Source organism: Sebastes umbrosus, chromosome 10 (genome assembly GCF_015220745.1).
Source record: "Sebastes umbrosus isolate fSebUmb1 chromosome 10, fSebUmb1.pri, whole genome shotgun sequence".
Classification (NCBI taxonomy): Eukaryota; Metazoa; Chordata; class Actinopteri; order Perciformes; family Sebastidae; genus Sebastes; species Sebastes umbrosus.
In genome coordinates this window covers 12,588,730-12,609,988 of record NC_051278.1, presented here as the reverse complement: position 1 = coordinate 12,609,988, position 21,259 = coordinate 12,588,730, and the positions used below count along the sequence as shown (strand labels likewise).

The following is a 21,259-nucleotide window of genomic DNA, read 5'->3' as shown; positions in this document are numbered from 1 at the left end:
TTGGTTTAAGCTAAAAATATTTATTTGGTAATGGTTTTCAAATGTTTTTTTGAGCTGTTTCTTCTGCATAAAAGTAGGTTTATTTATTTAATAAAACTGTAGAAAACATGTCTTGGGGTGAAAAAGTGTGGCTTTCCATTGTTTCCATGATTCAACAGAACATACTGAACATGTATAAAGACATTATTTAAACACAGTGGCTGTCATTCAAATGGAATTTTTTTTTTTTAAGGAGATAAAAAATGAATGCCATCTCATATTTTCCTTTCGTAGATGCCAAAGTCAATGTGCAAATCAACATTTTCAAAGATGTAGTTCTTTACTGTCCTGCCTACCAGTGACTGTACTGACTCGTAATGCGAGAGGAGACCTTTTTTATAGTCCTGTGCTAAATGTTGGAACGTCTTGGATTATGTCATGGTGTCCTATAGTGGCGTGCAGTCCCGAGGCGGAGCTCAGCGAGCGCTCTACTTGGGGAAGACGGTGACCACGTCGTAGCCCTCAGGCGGAGTCACTCGCTCGCGTGCGTGCTTCTCACAATAAATCTGCTCCTCCACAAAGAAATGTCCCTTCTGTTTTAGGTTGACGTCGCAGTCTGTACAGGTGTAGCACTCGGGGTGACGGAACTTGTCCCTCAGCTTTACCACCATCCCCCTGAAGAAGAAGAAGAAGAGATACACAGATCATTACATTTAACTTGATTAACACAACAGTATGTAGTTTATTCAGACTCTAATTCCTGAACTGGATTTAAATGATTTGGATCAGTTTTCTATGGTATGAGCACCTTAAAAGTTTAGGAACCAAAACTATTTGGATGGCAGAACATTACACCGATATATGATAACTGAACATCTCATTCCAAAATATCTGCTGCTTTAACAGCCTCCACTCTTCTGGGAACAGGGTTTCCCCATACATTTCCCCTTATATCTTAAATGTTTTGGCATTTGTATGCCTTTATTACCGACAGACTTTGTGTCAGTAAATGTCAGGAAACAAGGGAGAGACAGAGATGTAACAAACGTCCCAGCCATTCTGATTCTCAGATACTGCTTACTATGCAAGTTAACGCCGAATTCACCCCAGGCAGCGGCGCAATAAATAAATTTTTCTGCAGCCGGGAGGTTTGTTCATGTGTTTCAGGCAGAGAAGAAATTCTTTGTAACACAGGTCAATCGATTAACTGTTTGGTCTATAAAATGTCAAAAAATTGTGAAAAATTATAATCAGCATTTCCCAAAGCCCAAGATGACATCCTCAAATGTCTTGTTTTGTCCACAACTAAAAAATATTCAGTTTACTGTCATAAAGGAGTAAAGAAACCAGACAATATTCACATTTAAGAAGCTGGAATCAGAGAATTTTGACTTTTTCTTCTTAAAAAATTACTCAAAACGATTATCAAAATAGTTGCCGATTAATTTAATAGTTGACAACTAATTGATTAATAGTTGCAGCTCCAACTGAAAACGTCTGGGCGCATAATTAACCCCCAAGTCTGTAAGTGGATTTTAACTAGACGTGAGCAAAAAGCCCTCATCGTGCAGTCTGCTGAAAAACATGTCAAAAGTAACAACACAGATTTTAATGGATATTGAATCCAAAACAGTAAAGTAAACTCAAATGAAGTAAAAATCTATAGAATATAGTTTGGGGGGAAAATTCGAAGCAGCAAATTTCAAGGCAACAGCTGCAACAAGACTTCGTATGGGTCTTCAGCCACGAGGTGGAGACAAACTCCACACAGAGACATTCAAACTCTTTGTTGCATCACAACGTTTAGTTACAATGAGGAAGTTTTTAGTGTTAAAACACTGAGCAAGAATAACAGCACGTATCAGTGAATCTGGGCCATAAATGGCTGTGGTACACTTCCTCCGTGCTCGTCAAAACCGTACTGAGAGGAATCATAAAATACTCACACAATCCCGGATCCACATTTGTCACAGGAGGGTAACTTGTCTGTGTTCCCCACTGATGATCCAATCTTTGTCGCGGGTGGTTTCACACTCCTGAACCCTGATGGTTTATCAGGGTCACCTACACACAGAGATATGAACAATCTTAATGAACTTTGAGGTTTCACTGGTTCTACACTCATCTAGAATGCTTCTTTTCATTAGGATTGTCATTTTAAGCAACGAATCATCAGGAACAAAAGCCAGACCACCCAAAGAAATCTGTATTCTAATTAAAAATGACAGATAATTGTGTAACCTAAAGCTGTTGCGTAATAAGCAGGTACCCGTACCCGTCTCGAGGATCTCCTGAAGCATGTTGAATGAAGCCGACTGTCGAGGAGGTTCATCAGACTCCTGGTTCTCCTGCAGCATCTTGTAAACCTCGGAGTCCTCTGTAACTGCCCGCTTGCCCGTCTGCGATGGATCTGACGGAGCTCTGCAAAGCAAATGTGTACATTTCAAAATGTCTGCAGGAGCCACAGGATGCAGAAATGTTAAAAACATTCTGTCTTTACATAAAGAGCATGATTATAAAAGATAAAAGAGATCATAAAACCGTTGCTCTTTTTTGTATCTCGCAGATCTAAGACTTTCCAATATTGTCTAGAATTTTGTTTTTCTTAATACTGTATTGTGATACTGTTTAATATTGCATTATATCATCTTTTCTTGGTCTTAAAGGCGGCATTAGGTGATACAATTTCCTAAATGTATTTGACGGTAGCTGAGTGAATACCTCATCGTATCCACATTACTATGACTTGTAAAGACATGTATCACCCACCCAGCCGTCTGGGAGCCGCATTCATCTCGAAAACTCAATATCTGCTGAGCAAACTAAATCACTGAGAATCAAGTGACTGCAGCGGTTAGAAGCCGACCAAACAGCGACCTTTGGGCTGTCAATCAATACAACAATTGATTCTTAGATGCATTGTGGTTCCTTCTTTTAAGATTAAACATTGGAGCTCTTTGATCACACTTAATAGCACTTGTGAACTGAATGTTTTCCCTGAAGAGAGAAATAAAAAGTAGCTTCAACATTAAAGATAAAAAGTAGTAATGAAGTTGTGTAACGGTAGATAAATCTGTTGGGGGTTGTTTCAACTAAATGGACTGTGAAACACGCTGTAAGTAAAACATCAATACGAAGCGTGTGACTTGGAACATTAAGCTAAAGCATGCAAGCAACATCAAGGGCAGCGGAGCATGTTATTTCACTTTAAACTGCTCTTCTGATTTACAGGTGATGGTATATTATAGACACACTTTGGATGGTAGAGTAAGTAGAGGGGAAACAGAGCTGAGTAAGAACCATAGAGTCTGCATACTCTGTCACATGCGACAAGATAAAATACATATTTGACAATACAGCTAACAAAGCAACCTGTAGATGTTGATGGCAAATGTACATACAATATACATACACTTCAAAAAAAAAAATTATTTATCATTTTCAAAATGTTGACGGGTCTAAAATTAATGTTTGTTTTTAATCTCTGTGGAATATATCCGACGTTCGGATCCCACTTCTAACAAGGCTTGTGAGCCAATAGTAAAACGACGTTGATATCACGTGGTATCTCTGGGTCACCACTGAGATTGACGGTAAGTGCCTGGCAACGACTTGTTGTGAAGTAAATGCAATGGAACGGGGGAGGGAGAATGCGACATCTAGTGGCTGAATGTTATCAATAGCACTTTTAACTTTAACAGACCAGACAACGCAGTGGTAGCGACCTGTCAATCACAAGGTAGCCACGCCCTAAAGCATACCCTGCTTTATGGTCTATTTGACTCTAAATGAACATCATGCTGTATTGAAGAAGACTTGAAACTCGTGATTGAGACCATAAACTCATGTTTACAATGTTTACTGAGGTAATAAATCAAGTGAGAAGTAGGCTCATTTTCTCATCGACTTCTATACAATCAGACTTCTTTTTGCAAACAGAGGAGTCACCCCCTGCTGACCTCTCAGACCCGGAGGTTGCCAGATGACTGACGCATATAAAACCCAAGCAATGCTTTTACTTTTCTGGTTAAGTCCATCATTTGCTTTGGGATCCAGTCTCAACTTGGACCACTTGGTGTCCTCTTACTTGTTGCTGGGCTCATTAGCTGAAGCGATGGTTTTAACTTCGTCCACAGCCGAGTTGAAGTCCTTGATGTTCTCTGAAGAGTAGAGACCAGACGGGCTGTTGTACTGGTTGGTCACAACTTTGGGGCCAAAACCAGCGAACGGCAGAGCACTCCTGTTGTGGGTTGAGCCTATGTGTTTCACCTCCTGAAAAAAATGAATGGAAAATTGTAACGTTGAAGCTTTTTGTGAGTAACCAAGCAAAAAGGTAGTGAGTGCAGATATCTGATAAATAACTGTCTGAAACATGCAACACTCGTAGTGCAAACTTTTGACGCCTTCAGATGAACTGTAATTTTTAAAAAGAAATGTACAAGCTTGCACAAGTACAAACATGCAGCTGATAGTTAGGAATATTACTCAATATCTGAAAACACCCAACCTCAAGTGTTTCCAACAATGAATTCACTAATGGTTTAACTGCACACTTTGAAAACTTGAAAATATTGTTCAACTGAAAACGTCAAAACAGCCTTTATTTGCATCTTATTTGCGTGTTCAACTGCTGCTTCTAGTTTGACTCAAAGTCACACATAATTTAGCGGGATAATGTATGACTATGGATTCCGACTTAATTATAGCTGACGGCCTTTAAAAGACGAACACGTCATGCCACTGGCACGCCATGAAAGTAGGCACATGAAATACCACCAAATCTAGCTCATGCTTCTCAGTGGGATCACGGAAATGCCTCCAATTTTAGCTCATGCTTCAAGCATCTGACAATTAAACTGCAGAAATACCCCAGAGTCTCTTTGTGAAAGTAAACGTACACAAAGAAACCCTAGAAAGTACAAAGCAATGGTTTTAAAGCAATAAAACGGTGAAGAGACATCAAAGTGACAGACTCCAGACAAGCGCTTGAAACACGTGTTTGTGAGAAAAATGCACAACATCTGTGACCTGTGAAACACAGCACACACCGCTTCCTACATGAATTCACACTTTGGCCGCAACTTTCCAGTCAGCGGGCAGGAACTGAGGAACAGAGGCTTGCGTCAGAGCTTGGCTGATAAACTACCGTCTCCTAGGAAACCTCCTGTTGGGAAGTAAACAATGACTTCATCGTTGGCAGTATAAAGAAAAAAATCCAGCCCACAAGGCTTTGTGGGTGCGGTGGGAAAGGAACGTGCAGGCTTCCAGACACTGTATGACTACCTGTAATAAGTCCAGATTTCAAGCTAAATGAGAGAGCTGGAAAGTAATTTTAAAAGCTCTGATGTTGAGACCGCAGACACACACTCACACCTTTGGCTCTGATGCAAGATTCATCTTGTACGGATGTGTCCTCCCTTCCTCAGATGAGAGCGGCGACCACATTTTACTTTCTGATCTGCAGAACAGAGGACAAGACGCCTTCATCAATATCATCACAAAATATTCATACACATATCTGCCAAGCTGCTGTACTTAAATACGATATTATGGCAGTGTCTTTGAACGCAACAGATAGGTATGTTTACCCCACCCTGCATTCAACACATTCCCTCTTAATTTGAACAAACATATTTGCTTCAACCTGCCTGTTGAGTGAATTTCAACATCCCCGCTACTTGAGTTCATCCACTTCCACAAAAGTTATGATGTCATGCACTGACCTAACACAGGATTACAACATAGCTTAGCATACATACACTTCTCAAACTAAAGATTTCAGTAGAACAAAAGAGAGACTTGTCCTTGAGTAAACACCCAGTCAGTCACTTCCCGAGCACCTGGATTGCAGCTGAGCCGTCTCATATTACTCAGAGTTTTTCAGGCCTGTGGCTACGCAGATCAGACTGCTGCTACATCCTACCTGTCTATGGAGAGCACCATCTCCTCTATGCACCCCTTGATCTTGTTCTGCGCTTCCAGGTGAGTCATGCTCTCCGTCGGCTCTCCTTCGATAGCCAGGAGCATGTCTCCAATACACAGGTTGGCCTGGGCAGCTTTACTCCCAGGGGTGACCTACAACACAGCAGGCATAACTGATAAGACACAGAAAACTTTTTTGACAACATGTGAGCTTTGTATTATAAGGTATTTGACACCTGTAAAGGCAAAACTGAAATAACTTATAACTGTCTGACAGCTTCTTTTCTAATCAGACCTTAATCCTTCTGCTGCATTGTTTAACTCTGACCTTCAAGGACATTCACACACATTTCCTTATTTACAGTAAACACTCTTGCAGAGAGGTGTTTTCAGTCAGAGAGCAGCCTGGAGGGCAGACAGTCTAATCGAAGATAACAGCCTGAAGCAGAGAGAGAGAGAGAGACTCTGGCAGAGTGCAGGAATTCCTGATCACTTTTCCATGGGTGGAGTGGAGCGACCACTGTAACAACATTTACAACAGGAACAGCAGCCGCCACTCAGGCAAAGTACACAGTGGAGGGTCATATTCTGATTCATTACTGTCACACTGTAAAACATGTATGATGATGTACACCATGCTGTTGTAAATGGGCTGCTAAGAGCTGTCGGCTTAGTCGAAGAGGGGCTCAGGTGATGCTCCCCCTCCATATTATGCTTTTAATTTGAGGTCAGGACTAAAATAGATCAAATATGACAGCCACAGTATATCAGAAAGTCTGCAAAAGTGATTAAATACTGGTATATTTCAACTAATGTTTGGTTTAACCCCGTAGCCCTTCTCTCTGTAATTCTCTGCAACATGAACTAAGGTCAGCTACAACAGTGTCTTCTTTTAAAAGCAGAATAAAAACATAAATGGGTAAAACTTTTTAGATTTATTTTTAGAATTAGTATTACCATTTTCCCCTTTTTATTAATAATAATAATACCTTCTCATATCAATCCAATTTGACTATAATACCTTCTTATCTTAAATATATATATATATATATATATATATATATATATATATATATATAAAAAAAACATATAATATATATATGTTTTTTATATATATATAAACACTTTTTTATCGTGTATATATATATATATAAACACCTTTTTATCTTATGTTTTTATATATATATATATATATACATATATATATATAAATAATACCTTCTTATCTTGTGTTTTTTATCTTATATATGTTTATATTTACAATACCTTCTTACCTTATATGTTTATATTTATAATACCTTTTTATCATGTTTTTTTTATCTTATATATATTTATATTTATAAAACCTTCTTATCTTGTGTTTTTTTTAATCTTATATGTTTATATTTATAATACCTACTTACCTTATATATATATTTATATTTATAATACCTTATCTTATGTTTTTTTTATCATATATATGTTTATATTCATTATACCTTCTTATCTTATATGTTTTTTTTTATCATATATATATATATATATATGTTTATATTCATTATACCTTCTTATCTTATGTTTTTTCTTGTGTATATATTAATATTTATATAATACCTTCTTATTTTATCTATATCTTATCTTATATATTTCCTCATGTATGATCTTTGTAGGGTTTTTGTATTATTATTATTATTATTTTGAAGCACATTGACTCTAAGCCTGTCCTATGAGATGAGCTAGGTTATAATATAAATAAACTTTAATGTTTTGTTTGTACACTTTACAGGTTTACAGTTATTTGCAGTCACATAAACAAAAAAATAACACAGTTCACCACCAACAAAAAGACATCTCTAAGAACAGAACTGAAAGAGGGAAATGTAAAACAGTAACAATCAGTAGCTAAAAATAGCTTCAACATACCGACACTGTAACAATAGCAACCGTTAGCGACCGTTAAATTACAGTTATGTCAGTTAACTGAAGGAACGTTAGCTGACCGTTAAATTAAAGTTATGTCAGTTAACTGAAGGAACGTTAGCAACCGTTTAAATTACAGTTATGTCAGTTAAGTGAAGGAACGTTAGCTGACCGTTAAATTACAGTTAAGTCAGTTAAGTGAAGGAACGTTAGCTGACCGTTAAATTACAGTTATGTCAGTTAACTGAAGGAACGTTAGCCGTTGGGACGTTAGCCGTTGGTTGAGCTAGCTGACGTTAACTATCTAACTTCTCAGTGAAGTCGAGAGGAAACAATGAGAGGTGAAAGCTCCAGGTGTGGTTACTCTGAATTACAAGGTAAGCAGCTGAAACAAGTCAACACTTACCCGGGAGATAGTCAGCGGCTGCTCGAAGTCTTTTCCTCCAACCAGCCTGAAGCCCCAGGGACCAGGACCCTGCACCACTACCCGGAGAGGCATCGCGGTAACTATTGTTGGTTTATATTAACAGAGTAGACTGGGTTTATAGAGATCTGTCTCACACCACCAGTTCACTTCCTACAGCAGCAGATGACATGTGTAGTGATCGATAGTGTGAGGTTGAGACAGGCTCAGTGGGAGGACCTTCAGGTTACAGTTACACCCAGGTTACTCTCTCTACCGACAAATACATGCTGAAGTTTCCTCGCTGATTAAGTGAGCGAACAAAGATCGTGTATTTGAGACGATGGATCACTCTGACCAAGCTTGAAGGTGATTTTTGTCATGGTGGTGAAGTAACAATAGGACCCAGGGTAGCTATAGGCTTACTATATTTTTTCTTTAAAAGACCAAAAAAACAACAATGAATTGATTACTACTAATGTGTATAAAAAAGCCCAATTAAAGCTTAATCCTCTAAACACATAAATTAGTTGCACTGGGTAACATATTCCTTCAATACAATAAACAAAGACACCAGTGGCGGACTCAGGCTGTCTGAGGGGCCAAACAAATTAAAGGGGCACCAGCTGCCTATATGACACTACATCATCTTTTCTCAATTTTAAGGCTATCCTATAGGGCACTTTATCACGATTTCTCCACTGGAAGGGCACCCTAGAGGACACTTTATCATGTTTTCTCCACTGGAAGGGCACTTTATCATGTTTTGTCTACTGGAAGGGAACCCAAGAGGACACTTTATCACGATTTCTCCACTGGAGGGGCACTTTATCACATTTTCTCCACTAGAAGGGCACCCTAGAGAGCACTTTATCATGTTTTTGTCCACTGGAAGGGCACCCTAGAGGACACTTTATCATGATTTCTCCACTGGAAGGCCCCCCTAGAGGACACTGCATCATGTTTTCTCTACTGGAAGGGCACCCTAGAGGATACTGTATCATCTTTTCTCCACTGGAAGGCCCCCCTAGAGGATACTTTATCATGATTTCTCCACTGGATGGGCACCCTAGAGGGCACTTTATCACGATTTCTCCACTTGAAGGGCACCCTAGAGGGCACTTTATCACATTTTCTCCACTGGAAGGGCACCCTAGAGTGCACTTTATCACATTTTCTCCACGGGAAGGGCACCCTAGAGGGCACTTTATCATGTTTTCTCCACTGGAAGGGCACTTTATCACATTTTCTCCACTCGAAGGGCACCCTAGAGGGCACTTTATCACGATTTCTCCACTGGAAGGGCACTTTATCACATTTTCTCCACTGAAAGGGCACTTTATCATGTTTTATCTACCATAGAGGCATCCAAGAGGGCCCTTTTGCTGTGGTCATTATTTTATGGTGAGGACTCCTGTGTGTTAGCACTCACTTAAAAACCCATGTATATCCGGAGCAACAATGGCACATCAACTCCAATCTAAACTGTTTTTGCACCTTCTTGCCTCCAGGATCCAGTTTGTATAATAATGTTGTGGGGTTTGTGGTTGAATAAATTGGTGAATTTAGAGTTGATTTGTTAAACCTGAGCTAAAACAGCGAGCTACACAAAGACACACACCAACCACTCAAAAACGTGAAATAATTGTAGTGAATCTGAAGTAACAACAATTAAATAATGCTCGCCTCAATGAAACTTCTCTGAAATCAGAGCGGAGTGATGCCTCCTCGTGTTTGTCTGCTCTCAGATGAGCTTTAGTGTTTGTTTTAGGGATGTCGGCCTGCCGGTACGTCACCGTGTTATAAGCAAGCTTACCATTTATGGTAGAGCTAAATCCCAGGATGTGGAATGTGCCGCTCCCAAAACTTGAATTCCTGCCAGAGGATCTCTGCTGAAAGTAGAGAGAAAAGAAAAACCTCGGGGCAGACAGACTGACCCAATGAAATACGTCCTTTCTTGTGGGGTTTACATGCATCCTCAGCAGCATGCCAGAGAAGTCTGTAAGGGCTTTAAAAAGTGAAGCCTTTTAGTCAAGTGAAAAGTCCATCTGCTCCTGACTGTTAGGCCTGTACAAACACATCTGTCAACATCATAATGAGATCATACTGTTGCTTTATAGGCATCTCAGAGCAGCCAAAATAAGTGGACCATAACTATGTCATTTTATTGACATTTTCCTCTGTTATTTCACCCCTTTAGCATACATTTCCATAATTATCCCAGGAAATGATGTGCTACATTAAAAAAAGAAGATAATCAGCAACTTAGAGAGCAAAAGTTTCACCTTTAGCTCACATGAATTTGCATGATCACACAGCCGCAGAGAATAGGCCTTTTAAAAAACATGTTTACTTGCTTATAAACCTTTAAACTTAGACTTTAAGACTCCATTAACATTTCCAAACAGTTCTACCTCTGCTATCCCTCAGCCACAAATCAAAACAGGTTAACACACCAAAATGGTTTAAACGGTTTATTAAATATTGCATAATACCGAAGTCACAGCAGTGTATATAGTATCTTTTATTTTAATATTGTCAATGTAACAGCACTGCAAAATTGAAGCAAACAAACCAAACCTGTTGCAGGTTGTGCGTCTCATCATCAAACTTAGTCCATTCTTATGATTATTAATCATTACGTTAAAGCATCGTGTCACACTTTTAGGTACTTGCACAGTAACTGACAAGTTCTTAGTAAAATGTTCTCCCATCACAGAGACTAGTAGGACTAATGGGGAAACCATGGTTACATTAAATATGTCATGGATACATTTCAGTGATAACCCCCCCCCCCCAAAAAAAAAACAACAATAAATGAAAATGAGGCACAATTTTGCATTTAACATAAGGAATTATGATGGTCACAAATGGCAGCGTAATGTTCATATGCGTCAAACTTTCCTGTGCTCAGTAACGCTCCACTCTGTGCTTAATCCTTCAGGTAAATAATAAACCGCTGCGAGTGACAGAGAGCTCCATCTGACGCTCCCATCGCTCGCAGTCTATTTTATATTTTACATATTTACAATCCTTCTTCTTGTGCCATGCTGCTCAATAGTCTGCATGTTCATTCAAGATGAACATTTTTTTTTTTACATATTATGTGTGCCACATTCATATAATCATACATTCATACATCCTGTGATGGAGCACAGAAACAATCTAGTGTTGTGTTATATTATTATGACTAAATGATTATTTGTCCATCATGTTTGAGCTCCTTTTGAAAAGCCTGCAGGAGGTCAACAGACTCCCAACCTCATCAGCACATTCAAGCGGAGCTGCAGTTACACAGGAACAACAATGTTTAGCCAGCAGTGGAGGGGAAAACATACTTTTGTGGTGTAGCAAAATACCTGAATATTATATCAGTGCTATACAGGCAAACCCATAATGCAGTGTATTATCTGTAGAAAACATTCCTTTGCTGATGTTGGCAAATAAAAGAAGAAGAAACGGCCGCAAACGTCGGAGAGGATGAAACACTGATTGCTACTGAATTGTGTTAAATTAATGTCAATTATTAAACGTCATATATCACTTCATGTGGCAGCCACATACAGCTTCAAACCATTAGGTCAATGTTTATCATCACTGCACAACTGTAGCTAACACATTCAAACAACAAAGATATAGTAAACATACACGTTTAGATCTAAGTGAGAGCTACTGTTTTATCTTTCAATACTTCACATTATGTTTCTGATTTTGAGTTATTCTTAAAAAAAAGGAAGGCCCGCTGATAGTCTGGCACCATTTGATTAGAAATGATTGGGAAAAGGAGCTCACTACCTACTGCCTGGCATCAACTAAACTGACTTTAAATGACTTTCTCAGCAATTACTGCCAGTCCGAGCAGGTCGTAACAAGCATTGAGAATTACTTGCGAGTACTATTTGACAGCTCTGCGAAGGCTGGATGAGCACAGTGCCGCGGTTGATGACAACGAGGAATTTGATGAAAACACAAGCTATGGGAAAACAATAGCTATCGTCTTTCAATCTGTGCGTGTGTCGAGGATCTACTCTGACATGTGGCGTCTGTTACAGGATCTGGGAGCTCTGTACTCGCGGGGAGACGGCTCTGATTGCTTTGATACCACAATTCAAAGCCATCTTCCATCAGGGAGTTAACCCTGTCATCACTTCTGTTTGCTTTAAAGCTAAAGGGTGGCGAAGATTGATAGTGTTTCATGCTCCGATTTCATGCCGTACTAATGCTGACTTTATTGTTTAAATCATTCCACTGAAGTTGTAGTCATCACATATGAAAATACGTAGCCATATTTGGAAGGCCTCTTAAAGTTTTCTGTACACATTTACATGGCTAAAACATACAATCTCGTCAGTAAGGGCGTGGTTAAAATCTCAATAAGCTCTTAAAAATCATTATTTTCTAAGACACCTGGTTGGCTTTACTTAAAACATTAAATAGCTTCTCGTGATGAATCTACTATTATCATGTTAGATGGGATCTCCGTAGATGACCGAACAGTAGGGCTGACCCGAATGCTTCGAAGTTTCGACTGTTGCCATGGTATTCCACCTCCAAATCAGTATTCAAATGCTTTGTTTTTTTCATATATATAAGTATTTAATAAGAATGTATAAATCACCAAAATAGCCTGTAGGAGTAATGTTTGTATTAATGTTAATTAGGTTTGTGATGGTTTATATATTTTGGTATTGGTATTAGTTAATGTCTGGGATATTATCATTTATTATTATGTGAACGCAATGATTTGGGAAACTTGGGTCACATGGATGTGGGCGACACTCATAGTTAATATAATCAGCTGTTCACCTGGGTGCCGGAGGGAAGAGAGGGTGAGTGGGTTGCCGTATTTTAGGTTTACCGCTATTTTCTTTTGATCGCTGTTGATTGTCCTGATTTTGTGCAAGTTATAATAAGTTGATCATTTTCATTAAATAAGATTTTGTTCAACGTCTTTTTTGAATCTCAGTGTATCATTTTGATAGCGCGTCGGACAAGCGAACTGGGCCCCGACCTCAGCCTCTCAGCGGCTTTTAGTTTGTTTCCTAAAGTCACTACATAGCCTATGAAATAAGGAATAATCCTACAACATTATTAATAATCATTAGTTACTCTCAGACGGATATCGCTGTGTGTAGAGGTGCGTGTTGTATACAGTAGTGCAGCAGAAGAACATGTCAGCCTGCCGCGCTGCTCCGCGAATATCTTCGAATATTTCTCCCCGAAGCTTCGAAGCCCCAAAAATGGTATTTCGGGACAGCCCTGCCAAACAGGAAGTTAAGTGCTACCACGCCTGTCCTGTGGTTGCGCTGGAGCCAGGCGGCGTCTACCACCAGCTACCTTACAGTCATCGTTCATCAGCAAACACTTCTACTTTAACAGAAGAGGTATAAAAGGACAAATAAATAGATTCTGAAAATATAGGATGTGCATATACATGGTTTCTCTTCACTTTTATCAGACATGCAACACAGTGTCCTGTACTTGTGTTTGCTAACGAGAAGCTAAAGTCAACATTTTAGTGTTTCCCGCCATCTACATGACTTCGTAATAACTGTTGTTATAGAAAATGAAGGCAATACTGAACCGGTATCTAAAGCTTTCGGGTTACACTGAGTTGTGAATTTTGTGATGTTCTTCAAATACTGACTTTATGATGATTCATAACATGTAACACAAAGTAAAAGGGCTCTGAATTTAAGTCATTTTCTCAAGTATAAACTGAGGAAAATTGAATGAACCACCATATTAAATGTTGATCCAAACACTGACGGTTTTGTTTTGGAAGCAAACGCATGGTTTGCATCATCATTACTAATCATAATTAACACCTCTGGTGCTGAAAGGTAGCTCATGACAAACAGCTCCAACCACACATCCCATAAAAATACACTCTGAATCCTCCCAAGTCCCGTTCAGGTAATAAGATCCGCTCTTTAATCCACACACTGCTCTGCTGCCGGCCTCCTCGCTGAGGTGCTACGTGAACACGTCTATACTGTAAATTACACGGACAAGATGGAAGCTATTATCTGTACAATAAAAGCTACTTTGTGGGAGGAAATTCCACTCGTGAAGACGGACGTGTCAAGAAGTGTGTGAAATGTGGTCAAGGTGTACACCATGCTGAGGTTTGGGCAGTGAGCTGTCTCCGTCTCCGCCTCCCCTCCGTGCAGTTTGACATACCTCAGGCCGAACCGATCACTTTCCCAGACAAAATGGATTCGCCTGGCTAAACGACTACGCTAACCAACAGCCATGCGCGATAGTAATGACTTCCAAGCTTGACAGGCAACCATGTGTTACAGCCAGATTAGATAGCTTTACAGTTTCACCTCCTTCACGTAATTCCCAGGGAAAGTCCCAAACTGTTTCGTCCTCTTTGAGGTACCTGCAGAGAAAAAGGAAGAGAAACGTGGATCAGGCAAAAGAAAGTAAAATGATTCAAAAATAATCTATTTAAGCTATATCTAAAATTAAGTCCTTTGCACTCAATCCTCTGCTGTCACTCTTTAGAAACCCTATATGGAAGGATGTGATGGTGAAAATGACTCTACTTCTGCCCTGAGCATGCACATTGCACGCGTACAGTCCTTTGCTGTCATTGTGCAGAAACCCTATATGGATTAATGTGACACAGCGAGTGTGACAGTGTCTCTGAGGAATGCATCCCGGAGGCCTGCAGGCACATACCGACAAACCAGCCGTCATCGCACTTCTCCATGACGCTGACGAGATCTCCCTCCTGCAACTCCAGCTCGTCTTCGTTCTGCGGCACGTAACTGTACAGAGCCTGGAAACTGGAGCGGGACACGAGGATAAACTGGTAAACTTGCTAAAAATGAATCAGGAAAAATGAAATACTAAGATGTCAAAACTGCAACACAGCTCCTACTCACATTCCACAGTTGAGACGGTTCGGCTCCGGGCTGCTGCTGTGGGACAGGGGTTGCTGGGAAATGATGAGAGATTGTTTACTGGGGTGGGGGTGCAGTCTATGGACAGAGTCATGAGGGTGGTGGGACAGGGTGCTGCAGTACCTCACCGAGGTCTCAGCTATATTCAAGATCTCATTACAAACTGCCTCCTAGTAGGTGAAGTCGTCAGAGAAAGACAGACAGCGGAGAGTCCCGGAAGAGGCCGAGGTGAAGTTGAGGAGGGGGGAGGAGGTGAGGAGTTAGAGAGGGAGGGGAGGGGGACGAAGGGCGAGACAGGAAGTTGGTTCCAGTAAGTAGCAAGGCAGAAAAGGAAGTGATCCGTTAAAAGCCAGGAGAAAGAGCAGAGGAGACGTTGGTGGAGCCCAGGACGAGAGGCATGAAAAGGCAAGACACCAGAGTGAGAGCATGTAGACAGGAAACATGAAATATTAGTTCACTTTTTACAGGGTAATATTAAGTATGAACATGCAGTATTAAAGGGGAGCTGACAGGTAGAAATAGTTTGACATTTTGGGTAAATGTACTCTTATTCGCTTTTTTGCTGAGAGATAGATGAGAAGATTGATCCCACTCTCATATCTTTCCAATCAATATAAAGCCAGCAGCCAGTTAGCTTAGCTTAGCATAAAGACGGAAAACACGGGAAACAGTGTTGTGTGTAAAAACGACAATTTGCAGTTTTACAGGGAGTTATTTGCTGGTCTGTTTCTTGGCCGAGAGCAGTGACTTCCTGGTGCGTCTGCTGATTGCCTGGTGATGTAACTGTGGTGGCCAATGTTGTAAATGTAAAACGTTTTAAAAGTTTCTCACTAGATTTAATTACTGTGGCAGCTTGCTGTGAGGATGCAGCTTTCTTTTGATTGGTGTTATTTTGCCCCAGTTTAAATGTGGTTTTATTGAATTTCCAGGGTTTCATTTTTTTTCAGTAAACTTTTTGTTAAAGGTACAGTATATAGGATTTGGAGGCATCTAGTGGTGTGGTTGCAGATTGCAACCAACTGAAAACCCTTCCGCTCACTCCTCCCTTTCCTCCTCCCTCTACTCCTGCTAATTGACCAGGTTCTTCAACATCCCTTTTTAAAATGTAAAGCCCTTTATATGCCGGCACTACAAGACCCCTTTAGCTACTTTCATGTTCGGTTGTGCAGCACCTAACCTGATCCTTTTGTACGGATGAAACAAACAAGACACCAGTTAACACGTTATGTTAATTAGTGAGCTTTAGATGCACTGGTGGGGGAATTTTATTAACTTCAGACAAAGCCAGACAAGCTGTTTCTCTCAGTCTTTCTGCTAAGCTGAGCTAACTCAGCCACTATCTCCAGCTTCATACAGAACGGACTAACATGAGAGTGATATTGATCTTCTCATTTAACTTTCAGCAAGAAAGCGAATATATTTTTTTTCCAAAATGTTGAACTACTCCTCTAATGGAGGGCAGTCCTCAAATATCTCACATATTTAACATACAACACAAATATAGAAGACATAATGGGAGTTAAAGATGATGTGAGTCAAATGGATCTTTGAAGGTGATGTGTTAAAAAGTTAAACATGATGAAGCCACTTGACAAACTACACATTACTTTTGTAAATCTACTCCAATAAAACCCTGCAGCATCTTACCGCAAAGGAGTTTACATTGTTGTTATCTTGGATGTCGAACAGCATCACGGGGCTTCTGGAGCTCCGTCCATGATGGTCGGCCTCATTCTTCACAAACTGCAACATAAAAATGTCAAATCAGCAAGGATATTTACAAAACAAAAGCTTTCTCCAAAGCTTGCACCACGTCTCCACCTGCTGTAAATACCATCATACTTCAGCAACAGTAAGGTTGCATTTCCCTTTAGGTGGAAATTTCAACCTCGCAGCAGCTTTTGAAACACAAGCCAACATGTGAAACCTATAAATACTCACTAATAAATATGTCACTGTCCTAAATAAACTTCCAAACTCCGACAGCATTCAAGTCATCACACCTCTTCATGGAACAACAACAACATGCAACCAAATGCTGGATTTTATGAAGAGAAAGAAACTCAAGCTCTCAAATCAATCCTAGAAATGCTCTCACAGTCCTTTACAGCTCGGAAATCTGAAACTCACACTGTAAAACACTTTGTGTGTTAGTAGTGCACACACAACAACATGCAGACTTGCAGCTTTAAGCAATGTGACCAGTTTGAACTTATTCTGCTTCCACTAAACCAGCAAATTCATCGACGGGGCTCAAATCTAAAGGTTAGTCACGTCTTCCACACAGAAATGTCAGCTTCAGTACTTCATCAATCATCTATTTTAGGGAATCAAACTGTGGCCAGAAGCCCGCGTTCCTGAGTGAGCCTGAGATGCAACACCGCACACCATGCAGAAGATACCTCTGCAGGGCTATTTATCCTGCTGCCCGGGGCTCCGTGACCCCTGTCCCCCTCTGTGCTGTCCCCCTCTGTCAACTCCTTGTCCCCCCTCACCCATCCCTCCAGCACCGGCCCTCCACAGGGGCTCACGCTGCGTGACAGACGTGGGGAGGGAGGGGAGAGCAGGAAGTCCCCCCCCTGAGGTGGGGTGAACGTGAGGAAGGGAGTGGTTGAGTTGGGTCTGGGCGGGTAAGGCGGGGGGAGAGGGGAGGCAGATGGCGAAGCCGTGGGGGAGACGCAGTACGGGCTGCCACTGATGAGAGGCACGGGGCTGGCAGAGTAGGGCGGGGGCAGGTACTCGCCGCAGCGGTAGGACACGGTGGGCAGCGGCGGCAGGGGAGGGGTGGGCGCGGCGGGAGGGCTCCCTCCTCCCACAGTCAGGGAGATCCACTCAGAGGAGATGGCGTGGACCTCGGGGGACACGGAGCGGCGGGGGGAGCGAGGGAGGGGCAGCGGGGAGGTGGTCAGACGATTACGATACAGCTTTTAAGAGGAACGTGAGAGGAGATGGAAGCAAAGAGGGGATGAGAGGAAGAAAAGAAAAGGAAACGGAAGATGAGATATTCACAGGGCAAAAAAATAATTAAATGAAAAGGTGGGTGTCAAAGGTGAACACAGAAGAGGATTTATAAATTCACAGATGTGGTGATAAAAACTCTTCTTGGCTACTGACTCTCCTTACCTGAGGAGAAGCGTTGGTGCTGCGTTGTGGCGACTGGCTGACGGGAGGGTCCAGATACTCCACCCCGTTTTTGACGCGGGGTCGTCTGTTCACCTCTACGTAGGTGACGGGGAAGATGCCTTGGCGGTTGGTGCCTGAGATTTTGCCTTCATACCAGTTTTCATCAACTCTACGAATCAGCGTGATCCTCTCTCCCTGCAGACACACATATCGTAAGTATTGTTAAAAATTCCTTTGGATAAATGAAGTGTGAGTTACAAAAGTCCAGTCCATACTTTTCTGAAGGACATCTCCACCACTGTGTCACCGTTGAAGTTGAAGCGGGCGACGGCCTCTCCATATTCCAGTACCTGTACTGGGGCCATTTTCTTTGGCTGGGCTTTCTCTGTGGGGGGAAGGAGCTGAAGAAGGCAGCAAATAACAAAACTGGTTGAGTAAGAAATACAAGTTGAATCACACTGTGCAGCAGAATGATCATGCAAAACATCTCTAATTTTATTACTTAAATATGTATTTATGGAAAATTTAAAAAATGTAAATGATAAACTGAAAGAAACATTATTTCTATAACTTGTCCTAGCTGCTCTCCTCGGAAGAGTAATCACTGAGTCAAGATACGTACCTCAACGTAACTTTGAGGGAAAATGCCGACTCTTCCATGATGCTCCCCTTCATACCAGTTTTGATCCACCTGTCGAATAATGTAGACAATGTCTCCCTTCTGAAACGGTAGTTCCCTAGAAATGTTCCAGAGAGATTAGTTACTTAGTTACATGAAATGAAAGAATTTTACAGTATGAAAATGAAGCGATCTCATGCAGAGCTGTGTTTAACAGCACTTTATAGTTAATCTGCCTGAATAATCTGGGATATTATTCACATTCAAGTAAAAGGTAACTTGTAAATCTGTTATTATTATTATACTATTCTAATAGTAGGCTCATTCCACCGAGATGCACCACAGAGCGCCACAAGAAGTCATTTCAACTCTCTGAGTCAATAGACTGGCCCTGGACTTATTTCATCTGTCAGCAGCTACTACATCATAATTTCTTATTATTCTTATGTGCAATACTGATTAAAATGTACAATAAATTGTACAATAATTCAACTGTGCAATACTAATTGCCTTTAATACTGCATTTGTACTGTGCATTTATACTATTCTTGCATTTATATATAACACACTTAATAGATCCCACTTCTCAGCAATTTTTATTTACTTATTTACACTGTGGTTATATATTGTATGTGTTTGATGCACATATTTGTACATATTTTTTATATTTATCATTTCTTCTTATTTATTTATACTTCTCTACATATATTGTGTTATATATTGTAGCATTATGTACATAATTTACATTTTACTTATTATTTTTCTTATATTTCTTTATGCTTATATACTGTATAAGAGCAACTGTAACGTCCCAATTTCCCCCCCGGGGATAAATAAAGTATTTCTGATTCTGATAAACAGTACTTTCCTGTGATTTGGCATCGTTTTATCAGAAGTTGCTTACCCCACCTACTAGATAGAAGTTATAACACATGCGGTCTGCTCACATGTAAATGTACGCAAGCTGGACACAATATAACAGCATCATCAACACCTCTAGAATCTCACACAGTCAAACCCGACATGTTGTGAGACTCGTTAATAGATGGATAGATTACTCACTTTAGAGTTTCTGCTCTGAAGTCGAAGCGAGCCATGGCTGGAGTTCTCTGTGTAGATATAAAAAAAGAAACTCTTATTTCATGACTACAACTACATGCATATTATTCTAAACATTTTACTGAGTGAGTGAAAGCTATCCAGAAAATTAATACCCTTGTGCAACTCCAGCTTTGTCACTTTTTGGATACTGTAGTGGCCTTATGTCAGAAAAATCAAACTTAATCAAAGGGCCACTGATGCACCATGGGTATGTGGTATACACAGGCAAAACAGTCTGTGTTTCTTATGATTCATTTATCAAAAAAACAACAACAACAACAAAAAAAGCCAACAAACAACAAAGAAATCATGGCTGTCACTGCCTCTCTTGCTCTCAATCAGGTGCAATACTACTTATTATTAGTAAAACAACTACTAACAATTAATAAATAGCTCCTACAGTTACTTTACCCTCTGGGCTTTGTCATGCATGTGTATTTAGGAAACTATTTTTCTGGAATTTGTTGTGAGCTGTAAATCTGCCTGAGGTGTCCTTTCAGTGCCCCGTCTGAACATTAATATTCTGGTAATGACAGGAATGAGGTGCTTGTGACTGACTGGGTTACTTGTCCTCTGGAGCGTGTCCTGGGGGGGGGTTGTTTACTGTGAGACTGGCCTGTCATGGGAGCAGGCACACCTTGGTAAACACAACAAGGGTGCAACTAATACCAGTGACGTTAGTGTACGTGTAGATAAACGGTGTGCGCTGTGGAAGTGAAGCCGACTGGAGATATTCAGTCATAAATTCAACAGCTCATATTTCTTCTATCACTGCTCTCACCCTCTGAATTTTGACCCAGAAGAGAAAGCCATCTGTGTATGCAGGAACCCCGCTGACACCCCCCCCCCCCCTTCAGCCTGACTCACACACAAACTGACAAACCATCTGCCGTCTTTCTTCCTGCTTACAGAAGGATAAGACACGGCCCTGTATTGTACCTCTACGCCTGATTTCCTCTTCTCCGTGTTATCTGTGATGTTAAGCAGATCTCCGAAGCGCTCGTTGGTGATGAACTGGTGGTGCGTTGGGACAATGCCTGTGTGTCGTCTCGACGCCGTGTCGGCCTCTTCCTGTTCCCTCTTCAGCCGCCGCTGCTCCTCCAAGATTTTCTGCCAGGAAACCACACTGAGTTGTTTGTACCCTTCCAGATATGGGTTTCTTCTACTCTTTTATTCATGTCACATTATCTTTTTTTTATGTATAATATATGACTTCCTCATTCATAACACAGCTCTCTTGCCTAAAGCATTCAGTGAGGGTGTAATTAAAATTTAAGTTTGCCTAAATTTAAAAGGAAG

The 21,259-nt window shown here is 40.7% G+C and overlaps 2 protein-coding genes and 1 long non-coding RNA gene across 3 annotated transcripts in view; 1 reads left to right on the top strand and 2 right to left on the bottom strand.

The window, feature by feature from the left end:
• Positions 1 to 4: 4 nt before the first annotated feature.
• On the bottom strand, positions 5 to 8,500 carry pdlim1 (PDZ and LIM domain 1 (elfin)). The gene is made up of 7 exons (XM_037782892.1): positions 8,207 to 8,500; positions 5,903 to 6,054; positions 5,353 to 5,437; positions 4,067 to 4,251; positions 2,255 to 2,400; positions 1,926 to 2,043; positions 5 to 654 (listed from the first exon to the last, which is right to left on the bottom strand). The coding sequence occupies exons 1-7, from the start codon at positions 8,297 to 8,299 to the stop codon at positions 468 to 470; spliced, it is 966 nt and encodes a 321-aa protein (XP_037638820.1). The 5' UTR covers positions 8,300 to 8,500; the 3' UTR covers positions 5 to 467.
• On the top strand, positions 8,003 to 21,254 carry LOC119495951. The gene is made up of 3 exons (XR_005208597.1): positions 8,003 to 8,177; positions 8,252 to 8,303; positions 20,948 to 21,254. It is a non-coding gene; the product is annotated as an uncharacterized LOC119495951 (long non-coding RNA).
• The window catches only part of LOC119495947 (sorbin and SH3 domain-containing protein 1), a 94,291-nt gene continuing 83,693 nt past the window's right edge, over positions 10,662 to 21,259 (bottom strand). Inside the window, exons 22-31 of the mRNA XM_037782889.1 lie at positions 20,900 to 21,070; positions 19,922 to 19,968; positions 18,863 to 18,977; positions 18,516 to 18,641; positions 18,241 to 18,435; positions 17,520 to 18,041; positions 16,765 to 16,860; positions 15,100 to 15,287; positions 14,894 to 15,000; positions 10,662 to 14,591 (exon numbers count right to left, since the gene is read on the bottom strand). Coding sequence (XP_037638817.1) covers positions 14,524 to 14,591; positions 14,894 to 15,000; positions 15,100 to 15,287; positions 16,765 to 16,860; positions 17,520 to 18,041; positions 18,241 to 18,435; positions 18,516 to 18,641; positions 18,863 to 18,977; positions 19,922 to 19,968; positions 20,900 to 21,070 — 1,635 coding nt within the window. The 3' untranslated portion in view covers positions 10,662 to 14,523. The remainder of the gene's footprint in view (positions 14,592 to 14,893; positions 15,001 to 15,099; positions 15,288 to 16,764; positions 16,861 to 17,519; positions 18,042 to 18,240; positions 18,436 to 18,515; positions 18,642 to 18,862; positions 18,978 to 19,921; positions 19,969 to 20,899; positions 21,071 to 21,259) is intronic.